We start from the raw sequence: 25,506 nt of genomic DNA on the forward strand, positions 1-25,506 counted from the left end.
AAGGAGTAATCAATTTTTAAGCCTAATGAAGTCTTGTTTTCGAAGGTGCTAAGTCGTCCTGGTGTGGTCAACGAAAGTTCAACAGATTATAGTTGTACATTATGTTTCATTAGATAGTTTTTTTTTCAGCAGCACCAAAGATAAATAATATATATATATATAGATGTATATACATATTATTTGTATGTAAACGTATAGAAAGGTCTGAAAAATTCCCAGCGATGTTAGAACTGTCAAATTTGCGATGCAAATTTTTGGTCGTTCCCTCCGCGGGACTCGAACTCGTACCGCTTTGACATCTATGGCAACACCGCCTGCACAAAGTCCAGCGCTTTCTATACGTTTACATTATCTTCCCTGTATCAATTTGATTCAGGGAAGATCTCAAAATGTGACGACTCTATTCGCTACACTGCTCCACTGGATCAAATTGATACAGGGAAGATATGTAAACCTATAGAAAGGTCTGAAAAATTCCCAGTGATGAATTTCCTGTCAAATTTGCGATGCAAATATTTTTGGTCGTTCCCTCCGCGGGACTCGAACTCGTACCGCTGTGACATCTATGGCAACACCGCCTGCACAAAGTCCAGCGCCCTAGACCATTCGGCCAGTTAGGCTATATAAAAATATAGCTTTCGCTGATATATATATATGGATATGTTGAATATGTCAAAGAGACAATAACCCCAACAGGATGAAAATGTCAGCTCAAGGCCATCCGTAGGTCTTCAAAAAATGACAAGGAAACCCTCACACCACTGGGCAGGCTGCAGCTGGCTAAAAAACAACATTATACACAGGTACAGCAAAATACATTTGCCTCTATATACCCATACAAAAAATAAATTAAAAGTGAAAACGAAACAAAAACACACAGACCAGAAATTCCTGACTTGGGTCAGGGGCAAAAAAGAATGTTTTTTTTAGCATCTCTAACTTGACCACTTCTTTGGCTAACACATATAATACAAAATACATTAAATAAGTTTGATAAAAATCTTTAATAGAGGCTAACCATAAGCTTGATATTGTGAATGGTATAACAGAAGTAGTTTGGCAAGAACAAAATGGTCATATTCAAAGCATAAACAACATGTATATGCTGCTTAAAAACTGTTGTAAACAATCTCTTTGTTATAGTTCTCAATTATAGTTGAGTTACATTTTAGAAAAATTGTCATGGATACATGGGAACCAGTAAAAATAACATCTATAAACTGTCCTCTTATTGACATGCCTGTGAAAAGGCCCCCTACTAACTTGTACTTAATGTAAAACTGCATTTATATTTTTACTATAATGTTTACATTTTTGTTAAGAGGGAAATCTTGATAAATTGAAAAATTAACTTAATAAAAGTCATAACAAATTTTGAACTGTGTTTATATTAGAATAAATCTACTGTAAATAAATCATGTGAAAATTTATTGGAAAATTGTACCTTCCAACCAATAATTAGTTAAACCTATTCATAATTCACCTTCATATACAACTCTGCAGCATATATTAGTGGCTAGTAACAAGTTCTCTTCGACACAAAAAAGCACCATACAAGAAGTGAACATCAATGCCATCTATGAAATAATATATAAATCTCAGGATTAAATCTGTTTACAGCTTTTTATAATATTAAAATGATAAATTTGCAAAAAAAAAAGACAATGCAAAGAATTTTTGTATTTTACTATATGACAGACATTATGATATTTGATGCATGCTGATTAAAAAAAATTATGTGCACTGTTTTTAAGTAACAATTTAAACATAAAGTGAAATTCAGACACTGCCAATAGATAGGTGATACTAAGTGTGGAACCATTTATAAGCATTTATTATTATTATTATTTTTCATTTTGCAGTTCTTTGGCCCACAAAAAAAAAGGACCTTAAGAGATATGGTTCCACAGCCAAGTGATACAAGATGCAAAAAAAACCTAATGAACTAATGTCTTTTTGGTCTACAAATGCCATGATTTTAATCCATTTTGGAAAAAAAACCTCTTCAATCAACAAAATAAAACAATAACTCTATCAAGTAAAAATTTCATACTATTTCTATCTCCAACGTACAAAAACCAAAGAACGAACTTAGACTTAACATGTGGCCTATTACAATATCTTAGGGTTTATGACATGCATGAATCACCTCCTGTCTGTTATTTACAAAGGCTTCTACTTTAAAAAATCATGAATTAACTTCACATGTAACAAGCAACATGTTTTTTTTTTGTTTCTGTTACATGAAGTTCATTATTATAAAAAAATGACATTTTATTCTCAAGCCAATAGAGTTACGGATGTAAAAATAGTGTCATCACTTTTTGTGCAGCACATTTTGCTTACATACAATTGTTTGTATGTGATATAAATGAAATAAATACATGTATATAAACTTATCGAAAAAACTTAATTTAAATGTAATTCTAAAGAAAATCTACCAGTAGAATAAAGGGAAATTCTATAAAGTTAAATAAGAATTTGTTGATTGAAATCAGAAATAAAACCAAAATGAACATCCTGGACTACTCAACCAGCTCCAAAGGAACAACAATTACCAAAATGAACATCCTGGACTACTCAACCAGCTCCAAAGGAACAGCAATTATCAAAATGAACATCCTGGACTACTCAACCAGCTCCAAAGGAACAACAATTACCAAAATGAACATCCTGGACTACTCAACCAGCTCCAAAGGAACAGCAATTATCAAAATCATTAGGTTTTCTATTCATGTATATAATAATAGAAATATACACTTCTTTTATTTAAGTGCCCACAAAATGATCATATACTGGTATTTTGACCTTCTAAATTGAGTTTTAAAATTTGTCTATAAGTAACCAACCTGTTCAAAAAAATTTATTTTCTATGTTAAAGATTCAGACAAATTTACATGAATCAATATGGCTTATGTCTTAAATTTTTGTTCTTAAAAGGTTGACAAACAGCTGGAAATCTACTTAATGATAATGCTAGAATACAATGTCATTTGTTATAGAATATATAGAATAAATAATAGATTATATCATTATCATATTCATTGCATAGAATTGTTATAATTTCTCCTTTATTTAATAAAAAATACCATTTAATGTAAAAATCTAAATAAGTTAATATTAAAAATTGATATGTATTTACACTGGAATAATACAAGAAGAACACATCAACAATAGTCTTTAGATACATCATATAAACATGATTAACTTATAATTTCTACTTACTAAATTGTGTGCTAGTTTAAACGTAACCAACAAAACCACATAGATAATAACTGCAAATGTCATTTGTCATGTTTGCTGGTTAAGGAAACGTATGTACTAACAGAAAAATGATTTCTTTATTACAAACAAGGTGTATATTGTGAAAAGCAACACAAATATACAAGTCGTCTCACATGCTATCGTGCTTGGTATACCCCCTATTGAACATGGGAGAAAGTCACACAAAACCTGATAGCAACCAAAACCATAACAATGTATACCCCATCCATATAAAGCCAAATATCAATTTAATACCAGATTTGAAATCAATCTGTCCTGGCAAAGCAGAGATTTTTGTGACAAACATTTTCTCTATTATTCCACAGAGTGAAGAATGGCAGTCCCACAAAAACAGGATGCTAATATTGGACTGTAACTGAAATTACTTACAACCTATTCCTTATCAATATAAAACCACATACCAAATTAGCAATCAATCCATCCTTTCAGAGTCTAGACCATTGGTTAGGAATATGGACAAATGGACAGACAGACAGACAAGGTGATTCCAATTAGATAATATTGCCATCAATCAGATGTTACATTGTACCTAATGTTCTCCAACATCAAATCAAACTTCCATTACAGGCCCTATTCTTATGAATTTTTACATATAACTTTCCAAATAAGTAGTTTGTCCTTTACATGCCAATCAAACACTTTACTAATTTGGACATTAAAAGGTTTAGCACAATGCAGCCATAATAACAGTAGATTATAAACAGATGAATAAGCAATGTGCACTTATATAGATGGTGATAAAACAAAAATAGTAAGGTAATGTATTTGATAAAAATGTGAGTGAAGGCAAATTGGTGCTGACCTATACAATGAAAATTGCTAAAATGTTGACTAGAAAAGAGAATAGTTAAAAAGTATACCTGCTAGAAAGTATGTCAATGGTTGTTGTTGAATCATTTAATTGCGGTGTTTTTACTAATTTTCATAATTTAACAGCCTTCTCCCCATAATATTAGAAACCTTCCTTACAGAAAGGTAAACATTGTCCAACAAAAATACAATAATTCCCAGTGTTTTTGAGATATTGTTCGATCTGTGGACAGTCAGGCAGTGTTAATTCATAATTTGGATGTTTAACATAGGATGGGTGCATAGATATTATTATAAAAAAAATAAAAATACATCCACAAAAAGAAAAATAGTTCTACAAGGTCATGTTTAAGTAAAAAAAGTGTGTTACAACTATAGGATTAATATTATTGACTAGTTACCTATACCCATGATTAAGTGGTTAACAAAATCACTTTACAAACCTTAACAAACAATCATAAAAACAGGTATCTGTATGAAAAACAGGTCAAAGAGAGGTACAACCATTCAAAACAGTCCTTAATGAGCTAGTCAATAGCTTTTTAAATGCAAACATTTTACAAAAAATCTTAAAAATATTTCTGCAATAGAAAAATTTAAGCACTTCTTTTGTTTCTGGAATTCCTTATTAAACAGTTACTGTGAAAGAATCAATTTCATGGGCACCAATTTTAATGGTTTTAGTAGGTGTTTCAAACCATGAAACTTAATTCTCAACAAATAGGAAACTTCCTGTTTTTATTATAACAAAGTCATTAAATCCATGAATTCAAGAATTTTTTAATTAACATTTCTTTCTCAGACCATGAAAATTGGTACCTATGAATACAAGTACAACTGCACTTACACAGCATATCATTTTAATTCACAGTTCAACTAAAACCATCTACACCCTGGTTTTAAACAATAACTGTTAATTGCACCTGTTCCACACCATCAAGCTCCCATTGAAATAAACATAAAGCTGATCACTATAAATAACAATACATGGAAGATAATAAAAAGCATGTGGTGAATTCAGTTACTATGGTAACCATCATCAAGTATTAAAACGGCATGTTCCTGACATATAGCTGCCAATTCTTTAACAAATTCATCTAAAATCACAGCACAGTATACAGAGTTGTGAGTTTTTGGTGAATCCATTGGGTCACGGTTGTCCGGCACATTTGGTTGTCTCTGGTTAACGTAGCGGTAACCTTTACCGCCTGGGATAATCTGTAACTGGGGGGCACCTTTACCTCCCCTTGTATTTGTAGGATTCCTTTGAGAATTGGGACTCCTCCTAAACAGCAAGTCTGTCAAACTCAATTTCCTCTTTTCTATAAAATAAAAGAACTCATTTGATAAATATTTCAATTCACCGCATATGAATGATTTTGAAACACAAGTGATCCCTTATCCTCTGATACATTTATTTTTTCAATCACTTATTGTATACTTTTTATACCGTATTTAGGTGTGTATAGTGCACACTTGTGTATAATGCGCAAGGTGGTTTTTCCTTTAAAAGTTGATGTAAAAAACTTTTTTACCAATGTGTGTATGTATTGTACGTGGTGAAAATAGCATAACTTGTTAGAACCACAAACATTTCTGGCTTTAATTTATTTGTAAATAGTAGGGACCATTTCGTCTGTTTTGTGTATTTCTTCCAATAAAGAATTGTTTATGTTATTTTATGTATTTATCTGTTTTGTACACGTTTATGTATATTCATTTACTATTCAGGTAAGAAATGCGTAACGTAGTCAATAGCTGAAATTGTCAGCTTGGGCATATGCTTTGATTACCTTTGAAAGGTTTCTATTGAGAGTAATAAATTTCTGAAGATTGCTAATTCTAGAAGAAGGACTGTTTTTACTACAATCAATTAAGGGGTCTGAGCGAACAATGCAGACGGTCATCAAATAGGGCAATAGGGCACCTGTTTTGATAGCTCGGCCAAGCATAATGAGATGCAGAATTTTCTCCGATGTGTATCGGGGATACATAAAGGGTTTATGTTTAAAATTAATAGTTTTTACGTTGGATAAGGATTTTGATATTAGTTCACTGAAAAAAGGAAGCCGATATTTTCAAAAAGTAGAACATCCAATAACTATGAAGTAGAGTTCAATACATGCGTAAATAACAATATTTTTTTTAAACAAACTACTTTGTCCAATGGAAATATTTTAGGGCTCTATAACCAATGAGCCTATCTTACGTCTGTAAAAATGTGTTGAAATGATGTATGGGTGTATTATACACACCCCCATGTTCTGAAATTAGTTTCCTGGTAAAAAAAAGTGTGCACAATACACACTAAAATACAGTACCTGTTTTTTTTAAACCTATGTTTCATAACAACCTGTCCCATTCAATCTAATTCCCAAGTCTCAAGGTATTTCACATTGAAAGGTACATGTTTTTTTCATACAATTAAACTACTATAACCTACAATACAAAATTAGCGATCTGTTGTATAATATATTAAATCATGACTTCAATAGAAAAATTACATCAACAGAAAGGAAATACACAGCATTGTTTTAGCTACTGACCTCGGACTACAGGCTCGGGTGGAGCACTAACAGTCACTACTGCATTCTGGAAGTGGTTGATATCAACTCCCTTCTGCCAATTTTCTTCTTTAGCTATCAATGTAATCCTGGCCTTTGTCAGTAATTGTTCAAAGTTTGGTATAGTATATGAACAGTGGTCTACTTTCTGCCTCACTGAAGCTAAAACCTATGAAATATAATGTGGTAATGTGTATCCATATTAAGATTTTTTTATGAAATTTTTTAAGAACTCTAAAGCTTTTGTTTTTATTTTTTAAGTAAACAACCAATAATAAAAAGATTTGAATCATTTAAAAATTTACACCAGAATAAGAACATTTTGTATAAATATGACACAATTCAACTCTTTAAAGGTAAATAGACAAAATAATTTTGGTTATCAAGCGTGCATGTTACTTATTAGGAGCATGATTTTGTTTATCAATCATGCTTATAAGAAAATTTTCATTAACATTTCAAGTTTGTATTGGTTCAGTATATTGTGCAGTTCTAACAAATGTTGTACACTTGAAAAGGCTAACAAAATACACAGTCATAATAATTTTAATCAATACAGAACTAAAGCTAAATGATAAGCAATAAAAAAAAAAAGGTTTGGGAAAAGTCAGTTAATTTTATGTATCATCATTTAAAAACATGATTTGCAGAGAAGAGTTGGATACAACCTCAGAGGTCTCTGAAACAGTTGGGGCAAGTATAGGCACACCAATCATGCTTGTTACAGCTTTTTATTTGGATTGCAGCCTAATGTTTGACACTGTATAAGATTTTGATTAGAATAAAATAGTCCCTTTTCCTAAACTTTTCTCCAAAAGGGTCCAACCACTAACCCCTAAAATTAATCCCAGTCTTCCTTTGACTGATATCTTTTGTACAATTCCCAAAAGGTCAATACTCTTTTACTCAAATCAATGTCCTGACATAAGGAAATTTCCAAAATGTTTGTTCATAGCCCTCCTAAGCACCTGCTTTGTAAAACATTTTAACTCACAACCCCTAAAATAAAATTACAACCTTCTCCTGTTGAATGTGCCAGGAGGTATACAAATACAATGAGATCTATACAATTATGCTAGTTATTGTGTCAACATCAACTGTCAACAGATGATGCCAACAACAGCACAATGCCATTATATAGTGTATGATAAGTTTGTTGACTGTGCAAAATTAAGGAGGTACAAAACATCCAACAAAACACAAATATCTGCAGACTACAAACTAAAATTCATCTACTGGTATAAAATATTACTTTCAGAGCAACTAACACAGTACCTGAATACAGAATTAATTTTCTATGCACTTTGTAAAGGCTTTTATATATTAGCATATTTGGGTATTATGACGTGCAAGGAGTTATCTGAATGAGTTAAAAACAAGGGAATACTCAGGAATATGGTGTAAATATGCAGGTAAAAATAGTCCAGCTAAAATATAAACATGCAAACATCCCAATGCATTCCATAATATTGAAGTACAATTACTCCTAGGGGTACCAATTTTCATGGTTATTGTAATTCTGTCAATCCACAAATTCAAATTCCATATAAAATGTAAAGTGTACATTTGTAATGTAAAGTTCTCCAAGATCTCTAAAGATCATAAAAATTGGTGCCCATAAAAATATTAGTCACAGTACAATGAAACCTGTCTAAACAGAACCCCTTTTGAACTTTAAAATTAGTTCCATTTCCACAGGTGTTTGATTTACCAAGGTTCAAAATATATTAAGTTCATTTACTAGAACATTGAAAAGGGTCTGTTTCTACAAGTTTTGGATTTTCCAAGTTCAGTTTAGACAGGTTTATGATTTTCCAGGGTATGGTTTAGACAGGTTTGGGATTTTCCAGGGTTTCATTTAGACAGGTTTTGGATTTCCAGCATTCTGACAGGTTTAAATGTACCACTCATCTTTTAAACAAGCATATATAACTAAACATGCATATCATGTACCTGTAGTAATGATTTAACATTGGGTTGGAATACAAGATTATGACTGAGAAGAAAGGAGCGTAGAAGTGGCTGAGGGAAAGCAGCCAGTCGGGAGATTATGCCAGTCAGAAGAAAGTTGACAGCTTTGGGATTCTGGATCATTCCTTCTAACTTCGTCAACAAGGCAGTCAGAAATGGTCCTACAAAATACAGCTTGTATCATCAGCATTCAAATGTTACATTATCATAAATGCAGGGTTGATAGTTACATTATATGGTATTCATGTATTTAATTGATTTTACATGTAGCTACATTTGAAAATATTGATGAAATGTTTTCAAATGCACTGTTTGTTCTATTTGAATGTCTGAGATGGTTATTGAGAACATACAGAATATACATGTACAGTTGGTTAAAAATTTTTCAAAGCAAACATTTTTTTTTTTATCAACATCATCCAAAATAAATATGAACATTTCAAGACATTTCTATTCCCTTAATGTTTATTCTTCAGTTACATGGAATTTATAATGTTTAATGCTTACTGTATGTGTAATTGAAAAATATCAGTTGCAAATTTATAGAAGGCAGATCTGGCTTATGCCCCATGGAGTAAAACAAATTTGTATGACATTTAGATTTTTCACAAATTCTAAGCCCCAAATTTGTCTTACCTCACTTTGCCTGGCCTTTAATTTTAATGTTCCACATCTAAAATCATGGATTTCCCCTTGTATATATCATTTAAACACTCTTACCTATACTTGGTGCATTTGCTAAGCTAACCCCAGAAGGCACTTTTCCTACTGTGTTTTGCATAGAGCTGGGTGGTAAAGAGAAACTAACACTTCTTTTGGTTGAACTGTCATTGCTGGCATCACTACACTGTGTAGTATTCAGGTTTTGTGTTGTGGTTAAATTACTTGGTAATGAATTGGTGTGTGGTAGAGCTGACATAGTGATTTCGAAGTAACTTGTATCATCAGGAAATTTGACTTTGCTATCTTTCACATCCTTATTGTGATCCTTCAATGTATCAGACAAATTGCAATTAGGATTTCCGTTGCTACCAATAGGTTTCGTGACTGAATCTTTCACCTCCAATGTGGTAGCATCACCACCTTCAAATTTTACTTTCCCTTCGACACTGGATTTCTCAAGCAGAGTTTTGTCGTTCTCTGATTTACCAACAGTTTCACTAGATTTACTAATTGAAAGACATTTTGATACACTAATATAATCCTGTTTGCTAATATTACTTTTGTCACATGGCACAGATGTTCGAGAATTTGAAAGGGACTGCAATGATGAAAATATTGTACCTAATGTCTGTATACTTGTTTGGATAGATAGATCTTCCTCTGGAGGAGTCCCCACATCTTGTAAATAGTCTAAAAATTCACTAACATCTTCTGAAGGTGCACCAGAATCATCCAAACACGACCAATCAATGTTTCGTAAAACCTCTGAAACTTCAGGGATGGATGACCTAGTTGACATATCACTAAGAAAGACATCATCAGCACTTGTAGAACAAGTTAAATTTGTCATTGAGCCGTTTGAACAGTCTTTAATTGAACTAATCTGACTACTATCTGTACATATACTGTCTATACCACTAACTTTAATATCACAATTTTTTGTTTCAGAACTTGAGTCATTTTTCACAGTGTTTGCTTCCGAGTCTGACCATTTAGGCTCTGGACTGAAAGTTCTATTACTATCAGGACTCAACATATCTTGGAAGACTTCATGAGGAGGATTTTCGCCATTGTATGGATATGTCCATACAGTACATGCTTTACAACAATTTTCTAGAAGAACTTTTGCTTCAGATAAGTAGTCCATATAATTCATTTCAAACTGCTCCAATTTTCCTGCATTTGCTGATAAGCCTGACTTGAAGTTTTCAAAACTGTTTGATCTGGATCTGAAAAGATAAAATAAGGTTTTGATACCTAAGTGTTACAAGAAATGGTAATAAATACCTCCCTGTATTAGAAATAGCAAGTCAGTTAACCAAAACACACTACAGATTGTTAGCCACTAAGCAGCAAGCCAGCAAACATTCTAGCTAGATGACGATTGATGATGAATATGGTAACATATCAGCAGTAACAATAATTGATTGAACAAGGTACAACAGTCTGGTCTTCTGACTGCACCAGTGGGTATCAGAAATGTAGTACAAAATATTTTTGACTGAAACATCCTACTTCTGACATTTTCAGAAAGCAGATACATGTATTGGGTCCTTTCAGCAATCATTTATTATTATCCAAGATCAAATATAATGATAGTCTGTGATATTATAATGATTACAGAACATATAAAACTAATTGTACTGATGGTGATAACAAAAATTGTTATATGTTCCTTCTGCTAAGCTATCCCATTACTTTCTTCTTAATACTACAATATCAACCAAACCTACTGACTCATATGAAGGTGTAAAAAACATCTTGGGTAACTTAATACCTTTACTTTAAACTACATGCAAGTATTTACAAACCTAGTGAGCATGCTCACAAACTACTCAATGACATAGAATTTATTATTATTTTATAGAAGTGCATGAATCATTAATTGAACAAAAGAAATTAAGTCAATAGGTACAGACAACTAGACAAACAGACAAAAACAGCATATCCAAGCAACATTGCTGAATGGAATATAAAGCAATCTTTTATGTTTTACATGGTTTTGTACATTAAAATATACAACTAGTTCTACATGACTTTAAATTGAGTTGCTTCAACACGAAGAAAAGTAACTTCAATATACTCAATTCAATCTTGGTTTTGACTTAACCAGTGAAATTCTTTTAATATTAGTTATGAGTTTACCCTTAGAAAACAACAGACATTCATATGCTCAATTCAAAAGTTTTATAATTTCTTGAGAGAAAATCCTTACATAATTCTACCATCTTTGCAATACATTGTTGACAGACACTGATCATCATTTTTTTCATGCAATATTCATACAAAGGTAAATGTTCAAATATCTGAAAATAAATAATCAGATTTTAGACTGAAAATTCGGCGGTTCAGCAGGTTGTTAGTAAAATCACCAACAACCAAAAATCAAATTAGAAACAGCTGATCTGACAACCTTAACTTTGGGATACTGGAATAAGGTGTCACTGGCTTTGAACCTTCAAACTTTATGGCCATGTCATTTACCAACTGACCCTGTCATGTTAACTTGAGGGTAGACAGTGAGCATGCATGACAAAAAGGAGGGTTTAAGGGTAGAATAAAAGAATGTTCCTCGTAGAGGCGTACATTAAGCATGCTCATTGACTACCCTGCACTTAACAAGAAAGGGTCAATACAGTTTACAAGGTTGTTCTAAAAATTTAAACAATGGTAGGTGGAAAGAAACTTGTAGATCTGTTTTTAATTTAAATTTCAAAAGATTTTATATCTGTGTGAAGCCTTCTACAGTGATAACAACTAAGGTAATGCCATAATACTAGTTATTACAAAACATTCTGCTTCATACTAAAACAATTTGATCAAATGTATATATAGACTCTTACTTGCAAGTTCTAAGATATAAAAAAACTACAATGTGACAACCTCATGCTACATGCATAACAGGTACATTTCATCAACCAACCCTGCCCCTTTTTTCAGAAAAATATTTTGGGCATCACAGTTTAGTTTTCTTCCTGCACTCTTTAATAAAAGCATTCCATGGCAACATGCATATTAAATCATATGAATTTTTTATCATGATACTAAAAATTGTGTTTTATCAATGAAAAAATAGATAAATAAAAATTGTTTTCTACAAGTACTTTTTTTAATTAGAGACACATTTATCTACCCAAGTACCTGTCACATGCATTGATGCACAACTTGATGCAAAGGTGTTTTCTGATATTTCTAAAATGTGGTTGTACATATCAAACTTGAAACTGTGAAATGAAAATATATTATCACATTGAACTAGAACAAATAACACAAGTACTAAGCTTAAACAACAAATGTGATCTTACAGAGAAACCGGAAAGACAAACATAATGACAGTCAAACAATTGTTTAATTAAAATGTACCATGATTGAACTAAGCTTTGATCTTTTCCTGAGGATCAAATTAGATGAAAAAATAAGTTAAAGGATAGTTCATTTCTTAAGCCAAAAATTCCATAGAGAAATGAAAGGTCAATGAAAAAAGATTGTAAGGCCACACAGATATTTGATTTCAATGGCTCCTGATAATAGGACCAATCAACTCATTTGAACCCTTGCTTTCATCATAAAAATATCTTCATGAGATGATATAATATGAATCTTCAGTTGGCTAAAAAGCATTCTAGACTAAAACTGGAATCATATTCCAGAGATAGACCAAACCACAGCATGATACATTATCCATTAAACCAGCTGACTTTCCAAGCATACATTATCTAGCAAGTTATACCACAGTTATGCTTAAGAATTCGAAAACAGGTACATGTAGCATTATTGAATCAAACTCAAAATTAATGTTTTTGTAACAGCAAATCTGATTGGCTATAATTCTTCTACTCTTGGCCAATGAATTATGTTAAATGATATTAATTGAAAAATTGTAAAAAAAAAAAAAAAAAAAAAAAAAAGACGGTTGAGTAAAATTAGAAGAACATGTTAACATTACAATAGAGAATTAATAACTTCAAACTTTTTTCCATCAATAACTTAAAGAAACTTCACTGACTATTTCACTGTCTCTGTACTGCTAGGGAAACTCAGTATAGAAAGATTTTACGTAATTAATAATGGATGATTTATAAATGAAAAAGTTATCTCTTTAAAAACTGAAGAACATGTGTTTTAGGATAAAGTAGGCTCTATACATTTAAAACAGCAGATTTGTTTAATAGAAACTCCAGAAAAATTAAGTTTCATGTCATTTCAAAGAATAATGGATTCTTCTTTTAAATCATACATGTACATGTAAGAATAGAGTGAAATGAAGAAAAATTATTCACTCTGTTACTTGTTATCCATATAAATTTCCAAGTAAAGAGAATGAATATGATGATTGAAGATCACAGTTGTTGTCAAAGCATAGTATACTGTGAATATTTCTAAAAGCAATACCTGACTTTTCGTAACTCCAATTCCTTTTTCCGTGCAAGGAGAAAACTGCCAAGACCATGTTTAGGTCTAGGTGCAGTAGATTTTGTCGTGTGAAATCTATAGTAAAACACCAATGCTTAATGTGAGCAAGGCAATATTTCATGACAAATGCAAAACAGCCTTAGCAAAAACAAGTGAAATACATGTATAAAATACTATAAATACCTTTTACAAAGGTATTCACTTTTGTAGTATCTTGTACATTACTAAGTTTGCAATTCAAAACAGTCTGTTGTACATCTACTCATGTTTATTAATTTATCTTCTTTATTTATTATTTTTTGGTAGAAAAACTCCAAACTTCACAAAAGTAAATACTCAATGTAAAAAAGGTACAATTACAGTATTGTGTAAATCTAAGAAGTCTGAACCTCAGAAAGATCAATTAAACCATTCCATTTGATTATAAATTATTTTTACTGCAGTTAATATGCAACTAAAAACTTTTCAAACTGTTTTTAAAAGTTTTGTATAATGATTAGAAATGTTCACAATTATGAAACAAAATAGATTGACAATTTAAAACAAAACAGGAAAATTAATATCATCAATAAATATGACCCAAATAATCCATGTAATGATATGTCCATTTCATTTCCTCTCCAAAATCTCCCAATATGCATCCATTCAATCTTAGGAAAAAGGATTTATAACACCTAATAAAATTTTAAATACCTGTCTGGGTCTGGTTCTGACGATTTCGGCACTTCCTGTAGGGCTGGCGGCAGTGATAGACATGATGGACGGAGTGACAGAAATCTCTCAGCACCTCTACTGTACAAATCCAAGTCTTTGATGGCTCTTCTCTGGCTAACCATTACATGAGTACATGGGATCAGATGCCTTAAATAATGATGGAATTTAATTTACAAGAATTAAACTTCAATGAATGAGACAAAATTGAATATTAAACAAATTATTAAAACATCAGGGGCTTCAAACAAGTGGTGATCCAAGGTTCGACCCTCAATTTTTTTTCTATGACCCTTGAAACTTCACCTTTTTCATTGTAAAATTATTGAAACTTTCGGTTTTCCTCAATATGGACCATTATTTTGAGAAATAGAAAAGTTAAAGAACTTCAATTCATGAAAGTTAATTTGATTTTCTGAACATTGGCCATTTCATAGTTCTAAAAAAGTGAATGTTTTTGTCTCTCTCACCAACTTTCTTTTACTGAATATAAACATGACTTGTAGGAAAAATAAAATGCACACACTCATGACATTATACTCTAAGAATTTTATACCTTTTCATACAAAATATAAGAAATATTAAATGCCATACTCACTTAAAGATGATTTCAAACATGACATCTTCACAGTTCAAATCTACCAAGGTTTTAAACAGTACCAAAGAGGCAGAACACAACAGCTGAAAAAAATAAGATTTGATCAGAATTTTGGTTCAAGTACAGAACTTGTTATTAGTTAAGTGTACAAAACTCACTTGAAGTTATCATGAAAAATGTTTGTTCAAAATTTTGTATTCTTACAATATGGACACTGCATTCAAGCTTGATAGATCTCTGAAATTGGATTACCAGCTTGATTTTAAACTATTTGACAAAGCAGCAATGTTTGGAAAAAAATACAACTTAAATATTTCCAATCTGACACATACCTGGCATTAAAAAAGAAAATCGAAACTGACTGTTAGATAAAATATAAAATTCCATAGTACAATTTTTGTTGAAATTAAATATAGTTTTGTTTCGTACCACAATTTCAAATAAAAGGAGCTGCTGCTGATTGTTATGATGTCACAATTTTATTTTCTGTTGTGATGTCATTACTTTTGATCAACTTTATATATTTACAACTTTTTGTGAATTGACACCTGCTATTTATACTGGTTATCAGTGAGTATAGAATAACTACTCACCCTGGAACTGCTATTGATATGGGTTATCAGTGAGTCTAGAATAACTACTCACCCTGGAACTGCTATTGATATGGGTTATCAGCGAGTATAGAAGAACTACTCACCCTGGAACTGCTATTGATACGGGTTATCAGCGAGTATAGAAGAACTACTCACCCTGGAACTGCTATTGATACGGGTTATCAGCCAGTCTAGAAGAACTACTCACCCTGGAACTGCTATTGATACGGGTTATCAGCCAGTCTAGAAGAACTACTCACCCTAGAACTGCTACTGATATGGGTTATCAGCCAGTCTAGAAGAACTACTCACCCTGAAACTGCTATTGATATGGGTTATCAGCCAGTCTAGAAGAACTACTCACCCTGGAACTGCTATTGATATGGGTTATCAGCCAGTCTAGAAGAACTACTCACCCTAGAACTGCTATTGATATGGGTTATCAGTGAGTATAGAAGAACTACTCACCCAGGAACTGCTATTGATATGGGTTATCAGCAAGTCTAGAATAACTACTCACCCTAGAACTGCTATTGATACGAGTTATCAGTGAGTCTAGAATAACAATCTCATCATTTTGTTCTGTCAATATAAATCTAATGAAGGCTTGAATTAAGGCAGGCTCTGTGATTTTCCTGAGAAACAACTCTAAGTAAGCTGTAGCTGCTATCACTTCCTCCCTAGAATTCTGAAAGGATCAAAACATTTGAAAATGACTTAAGAAAAAATCTGATCATTTTTTTGTAATTTCTACTTTACTGGTTATGCTACCACATCTATTCATACAAGCTATTTCATAAATGTGATTTAAGCAATATGTTATTTTTCATTTATTTTTCCAAGGACTGGGTGCCACAACTTTAAAGTGTTTAGAAACTATGATATCAAATAATAAGGCTATTTATTCTCTGAGTTATAATTTATTCAAGTCTGTGACACAAGCCCTACATTTTTCTTGTTTTCTAGATTAACAAGGATTAGTCTTATGCTTATTCTATTCTGATCTGACAATTTCAATACAATCATTTATAATGTAACAAGAAGTCAGTTTGATAACAGCCATACATGTTTTACATAAAACATGCCATAGATTTATTTCAGATGTCAAATATCAAAACCATGCAATGAACAAGAAAAGCTCCCATAGTCTCAGAGGATAAGGTTTCTAAACATAACATGTAACTACATTTTAAGATAGGTGAAAAAAGGTAATGAATGTTATACAAAGCAAAAATATGATAAATTAAGCAAGAAATTTGGAAAAATTGACATCATGTTACATTATGATTTAAATGCCTCTGCTAGAAACAAATATATGTGCAAAGCATGGTAGCAATAAAATACATTTTGAATATAGTAGGTTTACATGGAATTAATATCCACATAATTTTTTTTTAAATCACAAACAAAAACCATATTCAATACAGAAAAACTCTTCTTTTTTCCATCAGTCAGTAGTCATAGTTACACAAGCAAAGCAGGTGAACTTTTATATGTCTTTCAAATCAAACAGTTTTAGTGCAGTTGCAGTAATAGCACAAGATAAAACATTTTAAAAATAATTTCAAATTATTATTTCACACAGATAAAGTTAATTCCTGTTGATCTGTAATGACTTAACTGTTTGGTGTAGGTTGTGGAAACTTAGGATATTTTAAAATGGGATACATTATCAGATAAAAGATTTGTATAGTACTAATAACCCATATAACAATAACTTCATTTCAGTTGTACTAGCATTGTAACATCAAACTATTCTTAGAGTTGGCATCAATGTGCACATCCAAAATTGTACAATACTACTTCAAACAACACTATAGCTTTCTGTGTTGACTTGAAAACAACAATCTATCTAGAAGTCTCACCAATAGACAGTCTGAAACAATCTATCTGGATGTCTCACTAATAAACAGTCTGAAACAATCTACCTGGATGTCTCACTAATAGACAGTCTGAAACAATCTATCTGGATGTCTCACCAATAGACAGTCTGAAACAATCTACCTGGAAGTCTTATCAATAGACAGTCTGAAACAATCTATCTGGATGTCTCACCAATAGACAGTCTGAAACAATCTATCTGGATGTCTCACCAATAGACAGTCTGAAACAATCTATCTGGATGTCTCACCAATAGACAGTCTGAAACAATCTACCTGGAAGTCTTATCAATAGACAGTCTGAAACAATCTATCTGGAAGTCTTAACAATAGACAGTCTGAGCTATTTTCTAGTAATAGTGTGCATTCCTTCAATGGATATCTCTTTCAATCTACATGTATATGGTGTATGTTGTGGTATTCCATGGAAAGTATTAAAGGTACTATTGAGTGTTTTGGTTTATTTTACATTTAATTTGTTTGTTTGTTTGTTGGGGTTTAACATCCGAGCAGCAATACTTCAGCTATATTCAGACGATGAACATGAAATGGATGATAAAATGAACATGAAATGAAAAAAAAAGATGGGACACAAGGATAATAGGGTCGAAAAATTTTGATTGCCACTAGAAAAAGGGGGGATGGGTAAGGTCGGGCAATTTAGCCTCCTGTGGCGGAGCGCAAAGGTTCCTACTCCTATTGAATACCACAGCAGGGTTCTTTAACGTGCCAGGAACATGACATCTTTCCCAACAGGTGCACCACTATGGTTTGTGGTCAGGTTTTCCATATTACAGGCTGACAACCCCAGCATGTAACATGCCAGGAGTACCCCATTCCACCACCTGGGGCACACATCCCAGTTGCTCTGTGGGCAGAGTGCCTAGACCCCCGCTAGTTTTCTGAGCACTATTTAGTCGCCTTTTATGACAAGCTTAGCGCTGCTGCAGGCCTATTCTTTTAACACCCGGACCTGCACAGGGCTATTTTTCATTTAAAAGGAATGGTCGTGGCCTTAATAAACTCCAGTATTCATACACCTGTCCACAGTCAAGAGATGTTCGTTAATAATGTGTCCTCATATCGCTGTATTTCTTTTTAGTATGATAATTAGGTCACTGATTTGCTACTGTGAATTTATTACCTTTGTCATGGTCTTTAAGAGCTTGCTAAAAGTTTGGTTAACAATTGAAGAAGACCTTATAGTGACCTCTTTTAGGATTTACATTATATGTATTTGTTATGTTCAACATATCTGTTCAATGTCTTACTATATAGTCACGAGTCCTGTTTTATTGTCACACAAATACCCTTGCAATAATGTCAGATGACACTCAAACTCAACATTCACTACCCAAGTTTTGATCACACACAGAAACATTACCTCAGGTAATATTATTCCACATTGGAATTTGCATAGGAAAGAATCTATGAATGTGAAAACAAAGTATTAATCATTTCCATTCAATGCTCCTCTGTTATCTTGCTAAACAAAACCAAAAAACTATGCAACAGAAAAGAAAAAATTAAAATAAACTTAAAATTCATAACATGCAAAAAAAAACAAACTCTGATAACTCAAACACATGGAAGGCTTCAAAGCTGAAATAATTAAAGAGGTAAGTTCAGACAGTCAACCTTGTAAGATATTATTACCAAAACTATATTGTACATACATAATATGACATGCCGAGTAATGTAAGCATTACAATCCTGAAAATAGTCATAAATCTTGTATATACCCAAGGTCCATCTTTGTGCATTGTAATAACCGCAATATGACAAATTTTTGAAAAAAATATTATATGTAAGGTTTTGAGGATCAAAGAAAAATAGACTTCCCAGTAAGTTGAGGCACCAAGATGCACTAAAAATTTCTCAAGCATTGAAGCACAGAAAGGCTCTTTTAATAACAACAACTAGCAAGAAAACAACATTTATACTTAACTAACCGAAAACATGGGTGAATCTAGCAGAGGCAATGGAAGTCCTGATACATCCTAACAAATGTAAACATATATGTGTATCTAATTTTATGACATATTCAATGGGGGCAAAAAATCACAATACAAGGGTTTTTTTATGCAACCTACATGTAAATGTTCCACCCAAAAATCTCAAAATCCAGATCATTTATTATTCATCTATATATTTTATTTGTTTTTGCTACAAAACTCATTTAGTGTAAAACATTAATCTTTACACAAAATATTATAGTAGAAAAATCATGAGGCCTTTTTCATCTTCTGAATATATTTAGCTATAGATTTAGTTACAAGAACAGTAACCTTGAAAGTTTGAGTTACCATACCTCATGATTAGTCAAGTTATGAGTCTTACAGGAATTTTGTACAATTCTAAAGGGAAATCTAGTTTGTTGTTTAGACTAACGAAAAAACTCCTAGTTAAGATAATGCATTTCATTTCTATAAGCTTTGTATACAAAAAAGAAAATGATACGATATTTAACAGCTATTGTACTAAGTTACCATAGAATGAGTTGTATATAAACGATGGAAGCAGCCAAATCAAATTACTATGTGAGAATAAATAAACAGAGACAAAAATACAATAAGAAAGATTTAATTATATGGGATTTTTTTTATAAAACACATACATTTAAGAGCCGCTGAAATTTGTTTTATTGTGATTAACATTTTATTCTCAACAGCATAGGATAAAGATAAATTGCTTAAATTAGAAATGTGATGTTTACAAATTTCAACAGCCCGGTGAAATGCAAAAATAAGGTGTTCAGTTAAACGAGGAACAACAAACCTGATGTAATGCAGGACCTAAAACTGGCACCAAGAAACCATCATATATAAAATGTATCAGCTGAGACCGCACTTGAGCATCAGATATCTGAAAAAAGGGAAGATAATTCAATTATATATAAGCAACTATATCAAAATCTGTATGACACAAAATTCACCGCTGGAGAATAAAGCTGAAGTGTATCGAAGAGCCAAATTCACTATGACATGGAGAAATTTTGGTAAATTCTTTTTGAAAAAGTACAATACTGACATTTTTGTCTATGAATTTCTCCCTATCAAAGATGAACAGGAGAAGTGAGCAATAAGAGAAGTTTTTGCTCATACATGGCTCTATATTTGGCTATAGAAAAAGACAAGACTGTTTAGTAAATTGGTAAGTTCAAGATACGAAAACACACAAATAAGAAATGCCGTCATGAAAAAATAGAAGCACATGCAAGTTATTTTCTCCAAGTAATCAACCTTAAGTTTCGTTTTACTGTGAAAGTACTATTGTTTGTGGTGTACCAATTTTTGTGGTTTCCTTTGGTTTTGAAAAGTACATTCCAATGGATGTGTGTACTGAAAACTTCAAAACTATGAATTCAAGAATCAATGAACTTGTGTTTCTTCCCTGATCCATGAAAATTAGTTAAAAAAACTAATTAAAGTACTTTCACAGTAAGTAATACAACATGTAGATCATAGCAAAGACTCTACAATGTACTGGCAGTAAATGAAATAAAACAAGGAATGTATACAATTATTTAAACTTAGTTGAATTGTATCCGACAGATTTTGTGTCCCTTTTGAGAAGAAAAACTTAGTTAAAATAACAAAAATGCATCATTAGTGCCCTGTGTTCTTGAAAAATAAATGTTTTATTTATTCTGCCAATGATTAGAACAGCTACATAATATTTTCACTTTAACAGAAACAATTAATGCTCTAAAATGTGTGCAAAATACAATTCAAAAGATTCTTAGTACCAAATATCTTAAACAAACCTGAACCACTGCATTACAAAACTCTAATGAGTTGAGGAACATCTGAAGTTCTGACACTGCAGAAATGTCCCTCTGTGATATACCAGACCAATCTTCTGTCGGAAATATTATCTTTCTTGGAAGCAATGAGTACAAACCACTCAATCCAGTGGCTAATACCTGAAAAAAAGAAAATAAAACCCTTAAAAGGTCAGTGCTATAAATAGTAATGTTAAAAGTGATTTTTCATCTAATAAACTTGTCAATTTTTGTGAAGTTGGTGAACATTTTACCTTCAGGCCTTAAAAAGTTCCAAATTAGGATTCAGTAAAAATCTTCGTTTCCAGTTAGTGGCCATTATTAGAAGTTATTTTGTCAATATGACAGATATTTGTTGATGATTTTCAGCAGGTTACAAAAATTGAAATACTGCTATCAAGAACAATACTGTTGAAAACAAAATTTGAAAAAAATATTGAGAAAAAAAGGGCTGGCAGTGGAAAAACAGGGCTGTTCATGTAACCAGGAAACTTACTGTTTTCATTACAAATGTAAATAAATGTACCTGTATATGTATGTCTTATTCTGCCATGTTCAATGTCTTTGAAAATATTTTTTTGTAACTGACACAACATTTCTACTGTTTAAGTAAACTCGGTAAAATTTACTGGTACTGTTAAAGCAATTACTGATTCAAGAAAAAGTACTCTGAAATGTTGATAAAAACAAAAATTTAATTGCAAGACAAAATACTTACTGGGCAAAAGTCAGAATTTTCTGCTATATATTGACCAATGTGTGGGTGCTTTGATGACAGAGACATGATCAGTAACAGGGCATCTCTAGCCTGTTGTCCTATTCTACCCTCTCTATGTATGAATGGTATCAACAGTGAAAATATCAAGAATCTTGCTGGACCATGATTAGCATCAATGTTGAAAAAGCTTTCTAATATCAATGTCTGTTGAGATATACAGACACAAACTTGATGTAATACAAGAACTAGTCGATATTCTATTTCTGATGAGTTTTGAATGCCCTCACAACTAGACAAAAGTCTTAATAAAGGCTGAATAACCGGCTTGTGGATCAATAATATTTGATGGGACTGGCTTATCAACTGTTCATAAAGCCTTAACTGTTCCAAGACAATCTTTTCTGAATGTTCTGTGTGACTTTGACACCATGATGAGATCTTTTCAAAGATTCCAAGTTCAAGTAAATAGTGAAGAATTGCACCTGGCATGCCTTGACCACTGTCATCCAGTCCTTCTTCAGCAGCCAATAATGTCATCATCTGCTCTAAGTTTTGAAAAACTGTGTCTATGTCATCAATAGCTTGTTGCCCTTTGTATTGTATTGGACCTTTATCAATTATACTATGAGCCTGACTCCAGTGGTTTTTAAATACCTCCAAGCAAGTAAGTGGATCGGTCTCAGACCGAGGCCGAGCATCCGACAAACAATCGCTACTTCCAGATTTGTTGGATAGTTTAGAATCATTTCTTCCTCTCTTGAACCAAGACATTTTTCCTCCAAGGTCATCGCCACATGTCAGAATGTAATTGTCACAATAAAACTGTAAAAATGAGAAAAAAAATACATGTTTAAGACACTATACCTGTAACCATCATATTTGATTTTTACATGTATAATACAAGTAAGGCCTAAAAATATTCTGTGTTTCAAATAATTCATCAGGCCCTAAAAATTGCGTCTTCAATAAAACATTTTTTTACATATGACATTAATTGACCAACTCGGTTTTCAGCCACTGGTCTAGAGGTTCAACTACAATTTTTTGCAATATGCAGCATTGCCACTATACATGGCTATACATTATGCCACTGAAAAAAACAGGCTTCCATCTTGAAGATAGTAGCCTGTTTCCCTAGTGTTTATTTAGTTAGGCTGACATTTTCATCCCAGTTTGGTTGTTTTCTCTTTGACATATTCACCATACCTATTCTCGTTATATTTCAGTGTATGGCCATGCAGGGTTCTCAATAAGTTTTATAGTAGGTGGAAGAAAATTAAAAGTAGGTGGCACCATTGAGGGCCCTCTGGCCCGAACCGAGCACTGAATAGATTCTAAAACTTCCCACATATGGAATCTGTGATATGGAATCAGTACTACGTTTGAAAAAAAAATACAAAAAATTAATTTTTTTTAGCAACAAAATAGCCGGCACCAATGACAAAGTAGACAGCGAAATCGCCGGTCACCGGCACTTATTGAGAACCCTGCCCATGGAAATTGTTAAAACAGAATTTGGGTACAACTTTAGCCCATTTAATGGATCTAACTCATGATCACAAGTCTGTGTGCCTTTGACCCCTTATAGCTCAAAAATTATGAGAGATATCTAAAATCTGATAAAAAAAAAAAAAAAAAAAAAAAAACCCATCAGGAGAATCCAATAAATAAATGTTCAAATCAAAAAAAAAGTTTAAAAAAATTTTTTTTTGGGGGGGGGGGGCATGGTCCAACTTTGTACCTTTCAACTCAATGGTTTCCATGTTTAAAAATTTTAAAGGAATTTCAAAAGAAACACATTGACATCTAAATCATAAAAATTGGATCAACAATCAACTATTCTTATAGATCAGTTCTAATAACAACACCCATATTCTCCCTTTTCGCCCTTATTTCCGAAACGGGTTGCGAAAAAAACCTTCAAAAACTATACAGCCCCCCGCCACGTCCCTAGACAATGAGTTAAAATTTGTAAAAGATCAGTTATTTTTACTCAAGTTATCATAAATAAACTCAAGTTAACAGATGCCAACAACAACGATGTCACCAACAGAGTGATACCATTATATGACCATAAAATTTTTGCTGTTGTTTTCATAATTGGACACTAAAAAATTCAAGTCATTTTTTAAAGTACAATAGTCCAAACAAAACAAAAAACTGTAATAATCTGAACAAAGGGCATATTTTTTCCAAATGTCAACAGAAACACAGCATTTTTTCTAGGTCAAACATGTCTAAAGAACATAAGTTTAAGTTTTTTTTCAGGATATTTTTAATGAACAAATTTTCTTAAAAATTAAAACTCATATATAGCAGTGATGTGATATTTCTTAAAACATTTCAAACCCGCCTAGTGTTCAATAAACTAAGTAAATAGCTCATTAGCATACAGCATAGTTTACTCTAAAATATTTTAAAATGCATATCTAATTCATTTATGCAAAAGATGTTCGAATTTCTAGTTTTAATGGACATAAGGTCTACCAAGGTGAGATGTTTGTGGCTCTTACAAAATTCTGGCACACCTATGACATAATTTGTATTCAATAATATGAAAATAATACAATACAACCAATAAAAAATCCTAACAAAAATGTATGACTAAGACTGTATTTAAAAAAGTTAAATTAATTCATGAAATTTCATTTATTTCCAAACAGTAAATAAACAGACAATAATTGGCACATTTATATCAATCAATATGTCTGTACAAGTGTGGCAGGACAGCATTATAGTAGGTAGTGAGATTTAAATAGCAAGTTCATTGACTTGGCTAAAAGATGAATTCTTTAGCCGAATCAGTATGTCGCTGGCTTGTCAAGAGCAGTATAGGGTTTGATCCTCGGTGGCAGATAATTTTGTGAATCAAATCATGCTCTCCCATTACATTTGGCACCCAACTAAAAAACCCACATGGTTTGGTTAGCTAATGAACTAGTGTTAGAGTTGTTTGTGGTACGAGGACTCTTAGGTGGGAGAAATGTGGCAGGACAGCCTACCTGTGTTGCAGTAGGTGGTGATATTTAAATAGCCAGTTAATTAACATGGCTAAAGGATTAATTCTTTAAGCGAATCGGTTTGTCGCTGGCTTGTCACCGAACAGTCCAGGGTTCAATCTTCAGTGGCGGTGGATAATTTTGTGAATCATATCATGCTCTCCCGTTCTAATGTTCTTCGATATTTTGTGAAAGTTTCTGGAAGGGTCTGTTTGTTACATTTCCTGTTATGACGTCGAAAAAACATCGTATCAAGAAATAAAATTTCTGACAAGATGTTTTGTTGGTGTGTAGGTGTACGTTAAACAAAAATTGTGGTTAACGGATATAAACTCATATCTCTACCTGTTCAATGTATGATTTGAACTATGCGTTTCCTGTCCTAAAGATTGCAGGCATTTTTCTTCGTACAATACTTAATAAGAGTGTAATATTGACAATAATGGGCAAGTCACTTCATCTTTCGGATGTGTCCAATAAAGGTCAAGGTAAAATAACCGGAAGTAGCATCAGGGAA

The 25,506-nt window shown here is 32.3% G+C and overlaps 1 protein-coding gene across 5 annotated transcripts; it reads right to left on the reverse strand.

The window, feature by feature from the left end:
* Positions 1-985: 985 nt before the first annotated feature.
* Positions 986-25,474, reverse strand: LOC148604131 (FHF complex subunit HOOK-interacting protein 1B-like). Of its 5 annotated transcripts, none has more exons than XM_088550778.1 (13): positions 25,335-25,473; positions 21,991-22,812; positions 21,255-21,413; positions 20,267-20,353; positions 19,441-19,488; positions 16,129-16,296; positions 15,016-15,098; positions 14,400-14,567; positions 13,686-13,781; positions 9,351-10,522; positions 8,613-8,791; positions 6,642-6,828; positions 986-5,417 (listed from the first exon to the last, which is right to left on the reverse strand). In XM_088550778.1, the coding sequence occupies exons 2-13, from the start codon at positions 22,759-22,761 to the stop codon at positions 5,113-5,115; spliced, it is 3,423 nt and encodes a 1,140-aa protein (XP_088406904.1). In that variant the 5' UTR covers positions 22,762-22,812; positions 25,335-25,473; the 3' UTR covers positions 986-5,112. The 5 variants fall into 5 exon arrangements, with proteins under 5 accessions (XP_088406904.1, XP_088406905.1, XP_088406907.1 ...); XM_088550779.1 differs by lacking the exon at positions 25,335-25,473 and adding an exon at positions 24,993-25,132; XM_088550781.1 differs by lacking the exon at positions 13,686-13,781 and having other exon boundaries at positions 25,335-25,474.
* Between the last annotated feature and the right edge of the window lie 32 nt (positions 25,475-25,506).

This window comes from Perna viridis, chromosome 10 (genome assembly GCF_037379345.1).
Source record: "Perna viridis isolate PV_CMFRI_1.1 ecotype Kerala chromosome 10, ASM3737934v1, whole genome shotgun sequence".
Classification (NCBI taxonomy): domain Eukaryota; kingdom Metazoa; phylum Mollusca; class Bivalvia; order Mytilida; family Mytilidae; genus Perna; species Perna viridis.

Excerpts from the sequence above, each read along its gene's own strand:
- LOC148604131 (XM_088550778.1), bottom strand. The coding sequence starts at position 22,761 with ATGTCTTGGTTCAAGAGAGGAAGAAATGATTCTAAACTATCCAACAAA. Across the intron at positions 19,489-20,266 it reads TAGGTCCTGCATTACATCAG|GATGTATCAGGACTTCCATT; the intron begins GTTTGTTGTTCC and ends TACATTTGTTAG. Across the intron at positions 16,297-19,440 it reads TAGATTCACCCATGTTTTCG|AATTCTAGGGAGGAAGTGAT; the intron begins GTTAGTTAAGTA and ends TGATCCTTTCAG.